The following is a 16,664-nucleotide window of genomic DNA, read 5'->3' as shown; positions in this document are numbered from 1 at the left end:
TCAATTGAGGAAAGCTTATTTATAATCCCCAAACAGTCAAAAACACTTTCACCCACACTTAATTTGAATAGGAGAAACTAATGGCTGATTAGGCCGCACATCGATCACATGTGAATCATTCTTTAATTTTTTGTTTTGGTTCATAATACTATGATCACTTTTAGTCAGTTGTGATGAGTATCTCTTTCATAGAGCCCCACACAAATAGGTATTATGCGCCATATAAGTAAGATGTAGAATACCCTTAACATTTGTCAAATAATTTTCCTAATATATAGGATTAGTATTGGATTCCTTTCCAGCGGCGCATTGCGATCGAAAAGCGCCAAGCATCGAGAAGTGGGTCCGGGGCTAAGCCTGCAAAGAACCACTGAATAGAGTGAGCCCAATACGGAGTGCACCTTGGCCCATGCCCAATTTTACGAACGGCCGCTTTTGCATAAGCCTCTGGTGTTGGAATGAAAAGTGAATCTTTCTCTATACATGCTATCTCTGATGCCATCTTCGTCGCTACATACAGTGGTACCTTCATTCATCAACACCATCATTTATTTAATTTCTATAAAGAAACCATTTCTTTAAGAAGAATACTCCATGCTTATTTAGATGTTATTAAATTTATAGAAAACATATTAATAAAAAATGATCTTTTTAATTTTTTAATATATTTAACAAATTTTTAATAATAAAAACAAAAATACTATAAAAATTATTGTTTTTAGAAATTATAATTTACATATTTTTTATATATTTTTTTAAAATAATACTTTTTATATAATAAATAAACAAAAATATTTTTATATTATTATATCAAACATAATTAATAGATAAAAAAATTATATGAGATATTTAAATATAAAATTATCTTTATTTTTTATAAAAATATTTTTAAAAAATTATTTTTTAAAAATTCACTCAAATAAATACTCTGCCTTTGCCAAAGCATTCTAGAAAATTTTTATCATGATATGGAAAAACTAAAACTAAGGAGAGAAAATAGTGGCTATTTTTCTTTTTGTGTTGGAATGTTATTGATGATTTTTATTAATATTATGATCTTTAGGTGTAATACAGTGATACAAAAGATATGCAGGATAAAAAGAAATTGTGAATCACGATTTTAAATAAACAAAAAAATAAAAAATAAAAAATTGTGAATCACGATTTTAAATAAAATAAAATAATAAAAAATATCGTGAGTATTATTTTAAATTTTTTAATTTAAAAATGATAATTTTTAAAATCGTGAATTACAATTTTTTTATTATAAAAATCGATACACACAATTTATATTATATATCACACTTGTAAAATATACTAATTTAAACTTATATTATTATTTAATATATTACACAATTTCATTTATTGTATGAAAAATAATTGGCTCAAAGAAAGAGGAGTAAAATATTATTTTTGTCTTCAATATTTTGGGTAAGTATTAAAATTGTTTCTAACATTTAAATCGTCATATTTAAGTCCCTAACGTTTTAAAAATTGATTCAATATTATCCTATAATTAGGAATCCGTTAACAGAATTGACTGTGGCACAAAATTGAGGCGATTTTAAAACATTAGGGACTTAAATATGACAAAAACGTTAGGACAAAAATAATACATAGAAATAAATTTTAATTTTATCGTTCAATAATATCAATTTTTTACGGTACATAATTATTCAATTATTTTTTAATCACATCTAAGTAAATTATAGTTAATCACATTACTTTTATTCTAAATAAATTTATTTTTTTATAATTTTACTCTTAAAAATTTTTACTCATTATAAAATGACTATAGAATAACTAGTACATAAATTTGTGGGGAAAAATGATATATATACAATAAAGTAATATAATTATAATCATTTTACAAACATTTTATGATGAGTAAAAATATTTAAGAGTAAAATTATAAAAAAATTAATTAGAATTAAAATAATGTAATTATGTATAATTTACATAGATGTGATTAAAAAAATAATTGAATAATTATGTACCGTAAAAGATTGATATTAGTGAAGGATAAAATTAAAATTTATTTCTATGTATTATTTTTATCTCTAACGTTTTCGTCTTATTTAAGTTTCTAATATTTTAAAATTATCTCAATTTTGTCCTATCATTAATTCCGTTAATAAATTCCTAACGACAAGATAATATTGAATCAATTTTAAAATATTAAAAATTTAAATAAGATAATTTAAATATTAAAAATAATTTTAAAATTTATCGTAAATGTTAGAGACAAAAACGATACTTTCTTAACTAAAAAAAATGAAGTGTGGCGCGGGTAGGTACCTGAGACTGGACGTGAATCCCATACTGTTTATACTCAACGTACAGAGATCTTGATAGCTGATCCACGTAACTGCATGTTTTGGTAGTCAATTTATATTTTTTTTTTGGTAGTGAAGTTATATATAATCATGAATTTGACGATTGATTTTTAACGTATATAATTCTTTTTAAAAAAATAGATATGAATGTTTTCCCTAATAATTATTTTAAAAGAAATCTACAAAAAATATTTAAAAAATAATATATATCTTTTTCTAAAAGATGCATGATGATCAAATTTATAAAAAATAGATATCGTAAAAAATATGTTCAAAAATCATAATGTATAACATTAATTAAAATGAATATAAACATACAGTAGTGGAACAAAAATTTCACTTAAAATAAGTCTGAAAGGTGAATTTAAAAATGAACTATCACCTTATAACATTTATCTTTTGGTGAATTTCCACATATATTGAGTAATTGTTTTATGATTTGACATTTTAATCAATATTTGAATTAAATTTGACTAATTTAAAATGACATACCTTATTACATATATATATATATATATATATATATATATATATTATTTTGTACATTTGTAGTATAATAAGACTACTTTATTATTCACGTCATTATCTTTTGCAGTTAACATTTATTTCTATTTCCTCGTGTCTGAATAAAAAGACTCTCATCCGTGCATATGCAATAAAAGTGATAGTTATGTCTAACTAAAATTTAAAAACTGAAGCAAATTGTTGCATAAACTAAAGTAGTTTAGCATATACTAATATATTAAATATTTGAGTAAGTGCATATAGAATTAATTTTTTATAATTAATTTTAATCAATTTTTTCTTTGTCTTTTTAAAATATTTTTCTTTAATAATAATTTTCTCCTTTATTTACACTATCAACATTTCACTTTAATTTCAACCATATATTTTCATTTAATTTTTCATCATAGTTGTCAGAATCGAACCGGTAATTGAATCGGTCAAATTATTGAGTCACTGGATTACTGATTCAACCGGTAGATCACTGGTTGAACCGATAGAACTGGTCGTACATAAATAAAAAATAAAAAATAGTACAAATTTAAATAAAGTGACAATTAAGTCCTTAAAATTTTCGACTTCAGGTTAACTAGCCCTTGAAAAAAAATAAATTACCAATTTGGTCATTCAAGATATAGTAAACAATGAACACGCTATATCCCTCCATTAATTTATTATGTGAAATTTAGTGGTGATGCTTATATAGTCGCTACTAATTAGTCCTAAGTCAAAATTTTCGAAGACCTACTAACTCAATACTCTAAAAAATTTAAAATAAATATCTTTACTAACATTTTAATATGTAAATATAAATATTAAAATATTTGATACTTATTTTAATAATTTTATAAATTCTAAAGAATTAAAAAAGATTGAGTATAAAACTAAAATTAAATTAAATAAATATAAAATAATTTAGTTGTGTATGTATATAATATTTAAAATAATTAGCATATAAATTTACAAATGAACACACTAGTTTGGTGGTGCTCTTTATTGGTGTCAAGCAAGGAGACATGGGTTCAATACTCCTTGGGAGGACCATAGGACCAGTCGGATCGATTTTATCCAATTTGTAACGAACCGTCCAATTTTAAGCAGTTTAAATTTTTTTTCGATCCAATTTTCAATTAAACCAGCCGGTCCGATTCTGTTCTTATAACACTGTTTTTCATGGTCTATTTTCAACAAAACCATAATTGACTTTAAATAGTTTTTTAAATTTTTTTAAATGTGATTTTAAATATTTTTTGATATGTAATTTTGTATGATTGTTTGAGTAATGATAATGTAAATTAGAAATAAAATTGTTTAAAAAAATTAATTAATATTAGTTGATAAATAGTTGATCTGCCAGCTTGATTCTAAATATTAATAGACAAATTAAAAACAAAAAAAATATAAAAATCAACTTTAAGCAGTTAATATTAATATTTTTTTATTATAAAATAATCTTTTTTAGAATTTGATATTACATGTATAAATATTTTTATAATCAAGTCCAATTCAATTAGAGCGATGCCAATAAAAAAGAACACAGGTATATGTCAAACATAGTACCAGTTCTCTTCTTTATTTTTTGTAATTTATAAATTTTGTACATAACACAAACTTATTAATATAATATACACATATTTGTATATAATATATAAAATATATAAATTTTTTACGCATAGCACACAAATTTTGTTATCAGTATATTTTGTTTATTAGGTGAGTTAATGTTATAAATATATACTTCTCTAAGAATTTGTATACTGTACATCAAAATTTATGTGTTATGTATCAAGATTTTTGTGTTATACACAAAAATCTACGTATTGTGTATATTTCATTGGTTAGATATTAATATTTTGAACATATAATTTTTCAAAAATTTGTGTGATGTACATCAATTTATGTATTTTGTATCAAAATTTTTATGCTCGAATTTTCTTAATATTTAATTTACAGGAGAAAAAGAAGAATAAGATGAAGAAGAAAAAGACAAAGAAGCACAAAAAAAAAAGAAGTTGACGATAATGATAACGAAGAAGGAGAAGAAGAAAAAGTGCTAACTTGGTTAAAAATTTAATTAATTCAAAAAATGCTTGGATGCCTAGTATTAGATAAAATATTTAATATTTAGAGTTTAAAATTTAAAATTTGAAATAAAAAAATTGGTTAACATTAGTTAAAAATAAAAGCTTTGAACTCTTAGAAATAAAAAAGTATTAGGAGTCAATATTTTTTATAGTTGTCAGATTTAAATTGGTCAAACTATTAATTTACTAATTTATTGGTTCACTCGATGAGTTACAAGTTGAACCGATAAAATCAGTCTCATATAAATAAAAAATAAAAAATAATCTTAAATCTAAAATTATATATATATATATATATATATATATATATATATATATATATATATATATATATCTTCATTAATATTTTAAAAATAATCAAATTTCACAAATTATAATCAACAAGTTATAATCTACTTATTATTAAATAAGTATATAAAATTCAAATATTTTTTTATAATAAAATTTTTTAATTTTATTTTTATATTAAAATAAATATTTTTTATTTTAATAACTAACTAATTAGCTTATATTTATTATATTGTTATAAATAAAATATTTGATATTTTTTATTTATACATATTTAATTATATTTATATTAATAATTATAAATAATAAAAAATATAAGTGAGTATAAAATTAAAATAATATATAAAAAATTATTGTATATTTTTATTATATAATTAATAATTAACATTTAAAATAATACGAAACAATATAATTTAGTGGCAAAAAGAGTATGTACGCACGAAGAAGAACGAGCGAGATTCTACTAATTTTCATCGTTTTAGACGATTTTCACAAGTTCTTACCAACTTTGATCGGTTCTGTTTATTAGGCGGTTTGAAAATTGAACTAAATCGGTTATAAATTTGGTTCACTAATTTTTTAGTCAAATTAATTAGTTTGATTCAATTCTGACAACTATAATATTTTTTATCAATCAACAATTAAATATTAAAAAAATATCCAAGACTAAAAATAATAAGAACATTGAAAATTCAAGTTAAAAAATATTTAAAATTTAAATGAAATTAAACTAATCTAGGTCATAAAATTTAGGATTTAGAGTTAAAAATTTAGAATGATTAATAGTTAGAAGGGTGGTCGATGATGGTGGCCGGTAGCAGTGGTGGTCGGTGGTTGCTGATGAGTGGATGGAATTATGATGTTAGAAGAAAAGGAGAAAAACTGAAAATAGAGGTTAATTTAAAAAAAATAAAATATATTTTTTATTTTTAAAATTTGATAAAAAATTTAAAATTATTTTTAAATTTTATTTTGTTTTAATTTTATTCAACAAGTTTTTGACTTGCATCAAATATATCTCTGATGACTTATTTTTTAAAATTTAAAATTAATTCAACAACAATTTCATAAAAATAATTCTCAACACAACCAAATCAAGCATAATTTTTATGCATTACTATTAGATTGGTTTTAAATTTTTTAAAATTTTAGCCATCGAAAAAATATTTGATTCAAATCAAAAAATTTTTGGATAAAATTAAAATAAAATAAAACTTATAAGTATTTTTAAAAATTTTACTAAATTTTAAAAATAAAAAATATATTTTACCCTTAAAAAAAATGTAATGTCTATTTTGTTTACTTTTTGTTTTATTTAGTTTGATTGGCCAGTCCCAATAGTTATACACTTATACTACAACGTTGATTCTCTAGAATTGTTTTCTTGAAATTTGAAGTTGAGTACCGTTATATAGTTAGTTTTTTTAATTAATATTACGCAATTTTTAAAATTATTTTTTATTTTAAATTATAAATTTTTTGTCTTAAAATATAAATATTAAATAATAATTTTTTTAAACTGGAAAAAAAATTATAATTAATAAAGTTAACTGAATAAAAATTGATTATTGTTTATTGCCATAAAGATAAAGAGAAGCTTACGCCTTTGAAGCAGCATAGATGGAATAGAGAGGATGCGAAGGAATGACGACGGAAGCACCAGATCCAATGTTAACAATTGCACCCCTTCTCCGCTCCATCATTCCGGGCACCACCGCTCTCGTCACCCTCGTGGTTCCTTCCACATTCACCTTTAAGATCTTCCTCCACACCTTCTCTTCCACTTGGTCAAAGAACATAGCCCCAGGGTACGTGATCCCCACGTTGTTGATCAGTATCCCGAGGTCCAATTCGCGTGTGGCCGCCGCTATTTGCCGGAGACCCTCCGCTATGTCGCCGGAGAAGTCCATCTGGATGGCCTTGACGAGGATGTGAGGGTGGTGTGCTTGGAGTTCAGTTGCGACGGTTTGGAGCCTCTTGGAGGATCTGCTGACGAGGATGATGTTGAGTCCTCGGTGTGCTAAGCGGTGAGCCATGGCTTTTCCGATTCCGTCGGTGGCTCCGGTGACCATGGCCCAGGAACCGTAGGTTCTGATTAGGTCTATTTCGGATCTGAGAAAGGTGGCGAAGATCCATTTGGAAAGGGAGATCAAGTGCTTCAGCGTCACCACCAAGCCGATTAGGAAGCACCAGCTTGAAATTATATTAACACCTGCAAACTCACTGCTGCATGCTATGTGTTCTTCCATTTCTCTCTCTCTCTTTTCACTACTACTTACTGTCCAATAACAATTTATTCATGGTAGGAACCATTCAAATAAAAATGTCTCAAACTTCCTGGAAATGAAACACGTGCAAAATCTCAACTAATTAAAGTAGTCAATTCATACTACTTATATTCTTTTGGTTTCTCACTCTCTTGTCAAATCAAACTTAAATGATTATGCGATATCTTGGTTAAATAGATTTTTTTAAGTTATGCCGACTAGATTAGTAGGATCGGAGACAATAAAAATAAGTTTAAATTAATTTAAAATTGTTTTATTTTATATTTATTAATTATTCTTAAAATAAATGTATTATATTAGATTTAAAAAAATAATTTTAGATATTATAGACATAAAATTATAAATATTAAATTAAATAAAATACTTTTAAATTGTTATTTCTCTAACATTATTAAGCAGAATAATTATGGCTGTCGCAAATTGTTTTTTGTTTTATATATTCATAGATTAGTGGAATATATGTTGCTTGCAAAGAGTAATGCTAGGCTTGTGAATTAGGTGTGCATTCATTAATATTTCTGACCTATCTATGTAACAATCACATATTTAAGCTGGCTAAGCTAGCGGGAGGTTCACAACTTTAAAGACTATCGTTTATTACTTCCCTTATATATTCAAGTGGGTACGCACTATGTTTATATAAGATTTTGTTAATTGATAATATTTAAAAAATAAAGCTAAAATTAATATTATATGAATAAATTAAAAAGTGTAGCTGAAATTATTAAGATAGATAAATAGTTATATATTTATTAATTAAGAAATATTATAATAAAATAATGGAAAAGTATATGTAAATAATAAAAATATCGGATGTTCATTTCACTAAGTGTGCGGATGGTTATTCTAATATTAAGATTTAGGTAAAAAATTTAAAGGTGTAATATATTTTTATTTAATTATTAGTTGTTTATGTTGTTCAAAAAAGTCATTGATTACTTAGTATAACCCTAAAATAATAAACCCTTATTTGACGAGCGACATGGTAGGGGAATGGTACCCATCAATTATCAAAGATAGGGATTGATCTAGATGGAATCAAATAGTTAGTATTATACGCACTACAAGAAAAATGTCCAATCAAGTATACTGGAAAAGTGTAGCCACAACTGAAAAAAATGATGTTTTAGGTTACGGCTAAGTTTTCTGGGCTACGACTACGCTTTTTGGGGTGATTCCTATTCGACTGTTGTCTATTTTCAAAGACTACGGTTTTCTACACCAAGGGCTACGCTTTTGGCATTTGAGAATAGAATGCGCTTTTCAAGTGATGCTATCCAAGACCAAAGGCTATGCTTTTCAGCTTCCATTTTTGCCAAAATAGGCGCTTTTCAACGCTAGTGCATTACCTGTAAAGCGTAGTCACATTATATACCATGGCTACTTTTTATAAGTATAGCCTTAGGTTCCTCATTTTTTTTATATACTATAACTACTGTATATAAGTGTAACCTTAGGTCTCGTTTTATATATATATATATATATATATATATATATATATATATAATTCTCTAATAATTATTAATACAACATAATAGTTAATAATATGATTACATGTATAATAATTTTGTATTTTTATTTAAATGAGTTGAATATTATAAAATAAAAATAAATACATAATTATACTAAATAATTTCTTTAAATAATAAAAATTATCTCTAACTAAAATATATTTATAATAATTATCCAAAAATACTAGAATGAAGTTAATTGTAAAAATTCATACATCTCACACTAAAGTAAGCATAGCCATATCAAAATAACCATAATATCACTTACAATTTACTACTAATACTCTACAAAAAAACATATCCTACATACATAAGTATCTTCTAATAAAAGTCATTAATCAACCATATATGTAAAAATTCTAAACAGTACTCTATCTTAACCAATATAAACCACAATAATAATCAGCTTAATTTTCATTGCTTAATTTTCATTGTTACCCTGCATAATTATATAGAAAACTAGCTAGAAAAATATTTATGATGACATTCGTAATTGTAAAAATTAAATGGAATTTTTGTTATATCTAGATTTTAGTATACAAAAGTTATAATTTTTTTTTGGATTTTACATGTATAAGCCTATTGCGCATTTCATCATCAAACAGCTCAAGTACAAAATCACCCAAAGGAGCACACAATCAATAAGCTCATAAATCAAACCAACAATATTGTTATAACAAACGCGTAGACTTCCTATCTTTATCTCGGCATGCATATTTCTTATCATAACAAAACAGATCAGCCAACATTCAAAAACAAAAAAATTCACACAATAAAATAAAACAAATAAAAAAGCTACTAGAAACAGTTAAATTTAGGGACAAATTTAAGTGATTAAAAAAATTTATACTCCTACTCTGGATGCCAGAAACAAAATATGATTAAAAGTTTGATTTTGTGAAATACTTATTAGGGAGACGAAGAACTTCGATCGACACAACTTAAAACAGAAGAGCAATAGCAATTGCCAATGCGCCAACATGTACTTGTAGTAAATTATTAAGTCATAAAAGAACCATACACATACAACATCAGTATTTCAGTGTAGCAAGAACATTTGAGAAACAAAAGGTAAGGATTTAAAGTTTCTGACTAGCATGCATGGTGAGATTAGAAAACAGTAATATTATTTTGTTCAAATCAAAAGCAACATTTGACAAGATTTTTCCACTTGAGCTTGCAATGAAGGGAACACATAGACATAGTAAATCAAGAAAGCATATACAAAAAAAAAATAACATGGTTACGGCAAAAGAGATGAATTCAAGGAATTATGTGTTATCTTATTTCATTCAAACCATGAAAATTTACAGGTGTTTATTTCTTCCATTTCCTTTAACACAATCCTATATGACCCTATAGCACTGTTTATGCACTAATTAACCAGACTTTTACACTTAAATTAGATATAGGGACAAATTCATATGTACCAAGTTCACAAAATCAGAAATACAACAACCAGAATTGGACAAACAAATTTCAGCCATAGCAATACAATTTTGGTGTTGATAAAGCCAACAACATATAAATTTTAGCCATAGCAATTAATGTAAATGCAAGCAAAAAACTATGGAACAAGGAACAGATAAGGACATACCACATCTAAGTTCAGAAAATGAGTTGATCCATGACCGTTATTTGCATCAATCGGAGACTGTTGGGTGTCTTGTAATAAAGCTTCTAGTTCTTCTGGCCTCATTCCAAGTTCCGATCGCTACAGTATTAACTTGACCATATTTTGCAACCCATGAATCTCTTCCTCTTGTTTTTGCTGTTTGGCCTATATGTCTCCAAGTTTATCCTTCAGACTAGACACTTCCTTTTTGTGTTGATTCTTTATTTCATTAATTTCAGCATATTTTTTTAAATCACTTTTTGTCATAGATCTTTCATACAACCTTACCCGACATGGTTGTTCTTTCCCGAATAAGACCTCAAATGCTTTCTCTTCTGTTTCACTAGTAGTTTGGCGGTGTTAGAAGTCTTACTGTATAGAAGAAACATTTAAAATTGAATTAGTTACCATATCCTAAATTTGAAATGTAATTATGAATGATTCAATGAACTCTTACAATAGCAGTCTGTGTTTCCTCATCAACTTCTTTCCTCTTCCGACTTGTTCGGGTAGCAATGAACATCTCAAACCTTTTTGGTTCCTCGTTTGTTTTCTTTGTCGCTCGCTGCAAAATAAGATCTTACTTCGGTTTTTTCCTTCAATTTATGCAAATATAAATCTGCTCTTTCATATTAAAGAATTTTACCGGAACCACTCGTACTCTTCCGAAATTGATTGGCCCTATGCGATGTGGAAACTTCTGTTTTTCCTTGTGTTGCTTGTTTCTTTGACTTATTGATTGGAAGTGAATAAAAAGTTAGCATACAATTACTAACATGTGCAGCATAATGAGTTAGACAAATCTACTAGCATGGCTCCATTATTAAGCTAAAAGCACTGAAAAATATGTCACATTCACTCGTTAAATAATCATGGGTTTTGGTCCAAATGCAGGTTCAAATCAAGTATCACAAATACAGGTTCATTGCGCCTGAAGTCAAGCCCAAAGGAAGATTGCTGTATGCAACTAAAGAGATTTTTATTTTCCAATATAATTATTTTGCTAGGTCTATTCAATATACTAGGTCTATTTTCATTCCAATTTTTATTTTTCAATATACTAGGTTTATTTAATATAATTATTTTGCTATTGCATTAAAGCACTATTTAAATTTTATTTGTACTATCACATGTTAGAAATAAAGCATACCCATAAAAATTCAACATATATAGTCTTTTACCTGAATTAGAGGATGACTCCAATAATAGATCAATTTTATGAATTGACTTTTTGGTACTTGTGGGGGTCGACTCTTCACCATATCTTCAATAGTATCATAGGGAACGAAGTGCTTCTGCTTAATCTTTCCTTTGAACCACTTCCAAGCATCTCGAATCGCTTGCATTACCCACTTTTATCCACTGTTTGGGAGGATAAACTTGGTCTGCATGATTATAAGTAATTGTTATATACTCTTGTGCTGAATAAAAAAATCGAAGTCAATAATTACCGAGTGTCTTATGTTAACATAGTTCCACATGACCTTCTGAGCTTTAGAAAAAACAGCATGTCAACTAGTGTACAAAAGACTAACGAATCTTTTATTTCTACCAATCGTGCCAACAAAACTAGTTAAATTAGAAACACTTTAGTCGGTTGGTCCTACGGGCTATCCAATATCAAAAGTGACTTCTTCTCGCTGTTCCTTAGTCCTTGCATAAATCAACTAGCAAGTTGTTTTTCCCACGAATTTTCTTCTTCTTTGGCTCTCCTAGTTTCATTCATTAGGAAAGAGATTAAGGACAAATTAGTGATGCCAATTGAAAAAAGAAGAATTACAATTTACAAGAGAAGATAGAAAAATAGTAAAACAGTACCTTCTTCATCATCAATGTCCTCCATCACATGTTGATAATAGTCTTCATCAAGTGCCATGCTTTCTTCCCCGTCCTCACTTAGTTCAGTGCTTGGTCCTTCAATTTCCATGTCTATCCCATTTTCCTTTAAGAATTCATCAATTGTTGTAGCCTTTACTCTTGGCATCCTCTTATCCTTTGTTGATATTCCTTGCTCTAACATTGCACTTTCATTTTATGGGGTAGTTTCAGGAGTAGGCAAAGTTGTGTCATCTTGCCTGTTTCAATCTCTTTATCTATTGAGTTGAATATTCTGCTGCTGCCCTTGATTGATTGTGAGTTGAGTAGAACTTGGACAACTCCGCTCTTGGCTTACACTTGTTGGCACGTTGCTATTCCTTTTATGAATTGCTTCGAGCTTCCTTGTAAGTTCATCTGCCTCCATGTTTGTAGGCTTAGACTTCTTCAAGCCTTGTGTTAATTTTCTACCCTACACTCCATTCTTAACTTTCTCAGCAGTAGGCACAGTTAATAGCTCATTTCTTTTTTTATTTTCTGGCTGTTGCGAAGGAATGTTTGACTGTACTTCCAAGGTGGTAGGCGTGAAATTAGTCCTTTTGTTAATAGAATCGAATGTGCTTTGCAAATGACTAAAATCCAGCTTCTTTGACATGGATTTCTTCTGCCCTTTGGTTGCACGCATCTCTATTTGACTTTCTAGTTCATCCACCCTTTGTTCAGATTTCTCCTTGTCATTAGCAGCTGTAGCTTTCATTTCATATTTCTTGCGTTCAATTACAATCCATTGTCTCTTAGCCTCAAATTGTCTAAGCAAATTCTTACTTGATGTAGCTTTAAGATTAATAAATTCCTTATTCCTACACAAATAAATTAGTTAAGTAGAGTCAATATACCCATAAAAATTAATATAAAAAAATGTAAGAGACTGACAAATTAACAACAAAATAAGTATTACTTACAAATAAAAAGGTAAAGAAGAAAACTTAAGTATACATATGTACATATTAAGCAATAAATTGCTTAGGATGGCCCATCAGAATCAGAATCTCCAATGAAGTCTGCCTAATATTCTTGGGCAGAAGTCACTTGGAAAACCGTTTCAATAACCGTGGGTCGTAAATTAGTCCTCTCCAGAATAAGTTCACCATCATCAGCTGGTATGGCAGGGCTCGTTATACGCTCGTATTGTTCACTATAGTGTGTTTGACGGGTCTCAAACTCAAATTCGTCACTTGTTTTAAATAAGTCTCTTGGGACAGTTTTCATAACATAATGTTTGTTATGTTCATATGGATCTTGCACATAAAAACATTGATGCTTGAGATGCTAGTATGAAAGGTTCATTTTGGAATCATTTCTTATGGAAGCATTTCTACTATCTCAAACATCCTGCCATAATAAGCTACAGTGTCTTGGATTGGACTTTTATCTTTAGCACTTGCAAAGCTTGAAGTTATAGCAGTTAATGTGACACCACTATTTTGTGTTTTTCTCATTGCCTCACGCTCCACAGTGTGAAACCTGTATCCATTAATTACATATCCAGAAAATCTTCTTGCAACAGAGCTTGGACCTCGAGATAATTCTTTTAGCCAAAAAGGCACATTTGAATCCCTTTCACGAGTTTCAAACCACTGCGCGAATGTTTTGTTGTGAACTTTTGCTTTTCTCTATTTTCGTTCCCCGCTGATTGTTAACCTCTTCCTCATGCTCTCTATAATTAATAATAGCTAGGTTTGATCTAAAAAATATGAGTGAACTTGATCGGAATAAAAATTAGTTTGATTAAGTTACCCAACATAATCTGCGACTTCTTCACAATTGTGTAATACATACACATGGGTTGAGCACTTGATATGTCATCTGGATTAATTGGTTCTCCATTTTCCACAACTAACGAACAACCTTTGTTAGAAAACAACTTTGATGGCACAATTTCGTCTTCGTTAGGATCATCATCATTCCGAGGCCGCTTGTTAAGTCTTGTTTGTACACCCCCATGCAAGTATCTTGAGCAGAAAGTTAAGCACTCTTCAGTCAGATATGCCTCTGCAATAGAACCTTCGGGGCAACTTTTGTTGCGAACATATGACTTTAATGTACACATATACCTTTTTAGAGGATACATCCAACGAAACTGCACTGGACCACCCAATCTCACCTCATTTGCTAAATGAATGGGAAGATGAACCATTATGTTTCCACAATCTCTAACTCCAGTAGATCTATCTCTTCCAGTGTGATGAACTTTTTGCATAAACGACAAAAAAAGAACTTAGTCGAATCAACGGAATGGCCACATGATCAGGGAGGATGCTTTTAATCAGTATTTGTAGTAAATAGTGAAGCATAAAGTGAGCATCATGGGTCTTATACCCATAAACTTTTCTTTCTCCTAGATGTACACAGCATGATATATTCGAAGTATTATCATCAGGTAGCTTTGTTGTCTTCAAAACACCACAAAAAATTGACTTCTCTGCAGCAGTCATAGAAAAGCGTGCCTTTGCCAACTTTGTTCTCTTGCCATTATTCACTTCCTTTGGTTGAATATTTTTCTAGAGACCCAAAACTTTTAAGTCATATCAAACATTCAAATGGTCCTTTGTCTTGCCTGGGATATCCAAGAGAGTTTCAATTACACTGTCAAGTATGTTCTTCTTTATGTTCATGACATCTAAGTTGTGACGCAGTGGGTTCTTGTGCCAGTAAGGCAATTCAAAGAAAATTGATCTTTTTTTCCAATTCCATGGGAAACTATTTGATGTACTTTGCTTCTTCCCAAAAACATTCTCAAAATTTTATAGCATCTCAAAGATTTCAGTTCCTTCTATAAAAAGTGGAGGGGGTCTTAATTCCTGCTTCCCATTAAAAGACCTTGTATTGGTTCTCCATGGATGATCCATGGGTAAAAGACACGATAGTCCATATAAACTATCTTCCGACTATATTTTAGTTGTAAGCTATAGGTATTTTTATTGCAACAAGGGCAAGCCAATTTTTTCTTTGTATTCCACCCAGACAACATAGCATAAGCAGGAAAATAATTGCTACCCGCATGTGAAAGGTCTCATTCTTTAACGCATCATAAGTTTCAACCCCTATTTCCCACAACAACTTCAAATCTTCTATCAATGGTTGTAGATACACATCAATGTCTTTATCAGATGATTGTGGCCCAGAAATAAGCAAAGAAAGCATACAATATTCGGGTTTCATGCACATCCACGGAGGCAAGTTGTATACCATCAACATCACGGGCCACGTGCTCCATGAAATGTTCATGCTACGAAATGGGTTGAACCCATCACTTGACAAGCCTAGTCTATCCATGAAATGCTATTGTGTGATTCTTTTGCAAATTCTTCATCCATTTCATCAAGGTTCTTCCATGCCAAGCCATCAGCATGATTCTTTAACGTCCCATCTTTTACGCACTCCTCATCATGCCACCTCAGACTAGCTGCCGTCTTTGAGCACATAAATAATTTCTGAAGTCTTGGAATTATAGGAAAGTATCTTAGAGTCTTTGCAAGAATAGGACGACCTTTTTTGCCAGGTTGGTTCTCGCTATTATCACTAGAATTTTCAGTATATCGAGAAGTTCCACACACATGACATTGTTTTTCATCCTTTAGTTCTTTTCTATATAGGAGGCAATCATTAGGACAAGCATACATTTTTTTTATAATCCAAACCTAAATCTCTTATCATAGCCTTCGTCTTATGAAAAGATGAAGGTATGTTAATGTCAGGCATTGCCTCTTTTAATAGCTCAAAAAGTGAAGTGAAGGAGGCATTGCACCAACTGTTCAAACACTTTAACAAGTACAGACGGATAGTAAAAGATAATGTAAAAAATTTCTTGCAACCCGGGTATAACTCTTGACTTGTCCCATCTATTAAATTGTAAAATTTTTTAGTCTCTTCATTTTGACCTACAATAACACCCTCAGCATGAGGTACATCTCCAAATACATCATTAAGCATTCCTTCGATGTCATCGCGTGCACCTTCTTCATCATCCGTGTCATCGTCAACCACCATCGGGATTGTCCATTTCCCATGATTAATCCATGTTCTATATCCCTTAACAAATCCGTCGGCTACTAAATGGTCAAATACCACATCTCTTATATACCAATTAATGTTACAACACCTCTTACAAGAACATTGAATTTGTCGTCTGTCCGGTTCTCCCTCAAAGTAAGTAAAGTCTA

The 16,664-nt window shown here is 28.9% G+C and overlaps 1 protein-coding gene across 1 annotated transcript; it reads right to left on the bottom strand.

The window, feature by feature from the left end:
- Nucleotides 1–280: 280 nt before the first annotated feature.
- Nucleotides 281–7,461, bottom strand: LOC130967226 (very-long-chain 3-oxoacyl-CoA reductase-like protein At1g24470). Its single transcript, XM_057892040.1, has 3 exons — nucleotides 6,815–7,461; nucleotides 2,299–2,368; nucleotides 281–526 (listed from the first exon to the last, which is right to left on the bottom strand). Exons 1-3 carry the CDS (start codon nucleotides 7,459–7,461, stop codon nucleotides 281–283), a joined length of 963 nt encoding a protein of 320 aa, XP_057748023.1.
- Nucleotides 7,462–16,664: the final 9,203 nt, after the last annotated feature.

The sequence above is a fragment of the Arachis stenosperma genome, chromosome 3 (genome assembly GCF_014773155.1).
Source record: "Arachis stenosperma cultivar V10309 chromosome 3, arast.V10309.gnm1.PFL2, whole genome shotgun sequence".
NCBI lineage: Eukaryota > Viridiplantae > Streptophyta > Magnoliopsida > Fabales > Fabaceae > Arachis > Arachis stenosperma.
The sequence above is the reverse complement of the archived record's forward strand: the minus strand, read 5'-3'. Positions and strand labels throughout refer to the sequence as shown.

What these genes read in the sequence shown, in the direction of transcription:
- LOC130967226 (XM_057892040.1), bottom strand. Translation starts at nt 7,461, where the DNA reads ATGGAAGAACACATAGCATGCAGCAGTGAGTTTGCAGGTGTTAATATA. An exon ending in ATCTATGCTGCTTCAAAGGC is followed by an intron (nt 2,369 to 6,814) that starts GTAAGCTTCTCT and finishes CAAAACATGCAG; the next exon opens with TTACGTGGATCAGCTATCAA. An exon ending in GGATTCACGTCCAGTCTCAG is followed by an intron (nt 527 to 2,298) that starts GTACCTACCCGC and finishes TGATGAATGAAG; the next exon opens with GTACCACTGTATGTAGCGAC.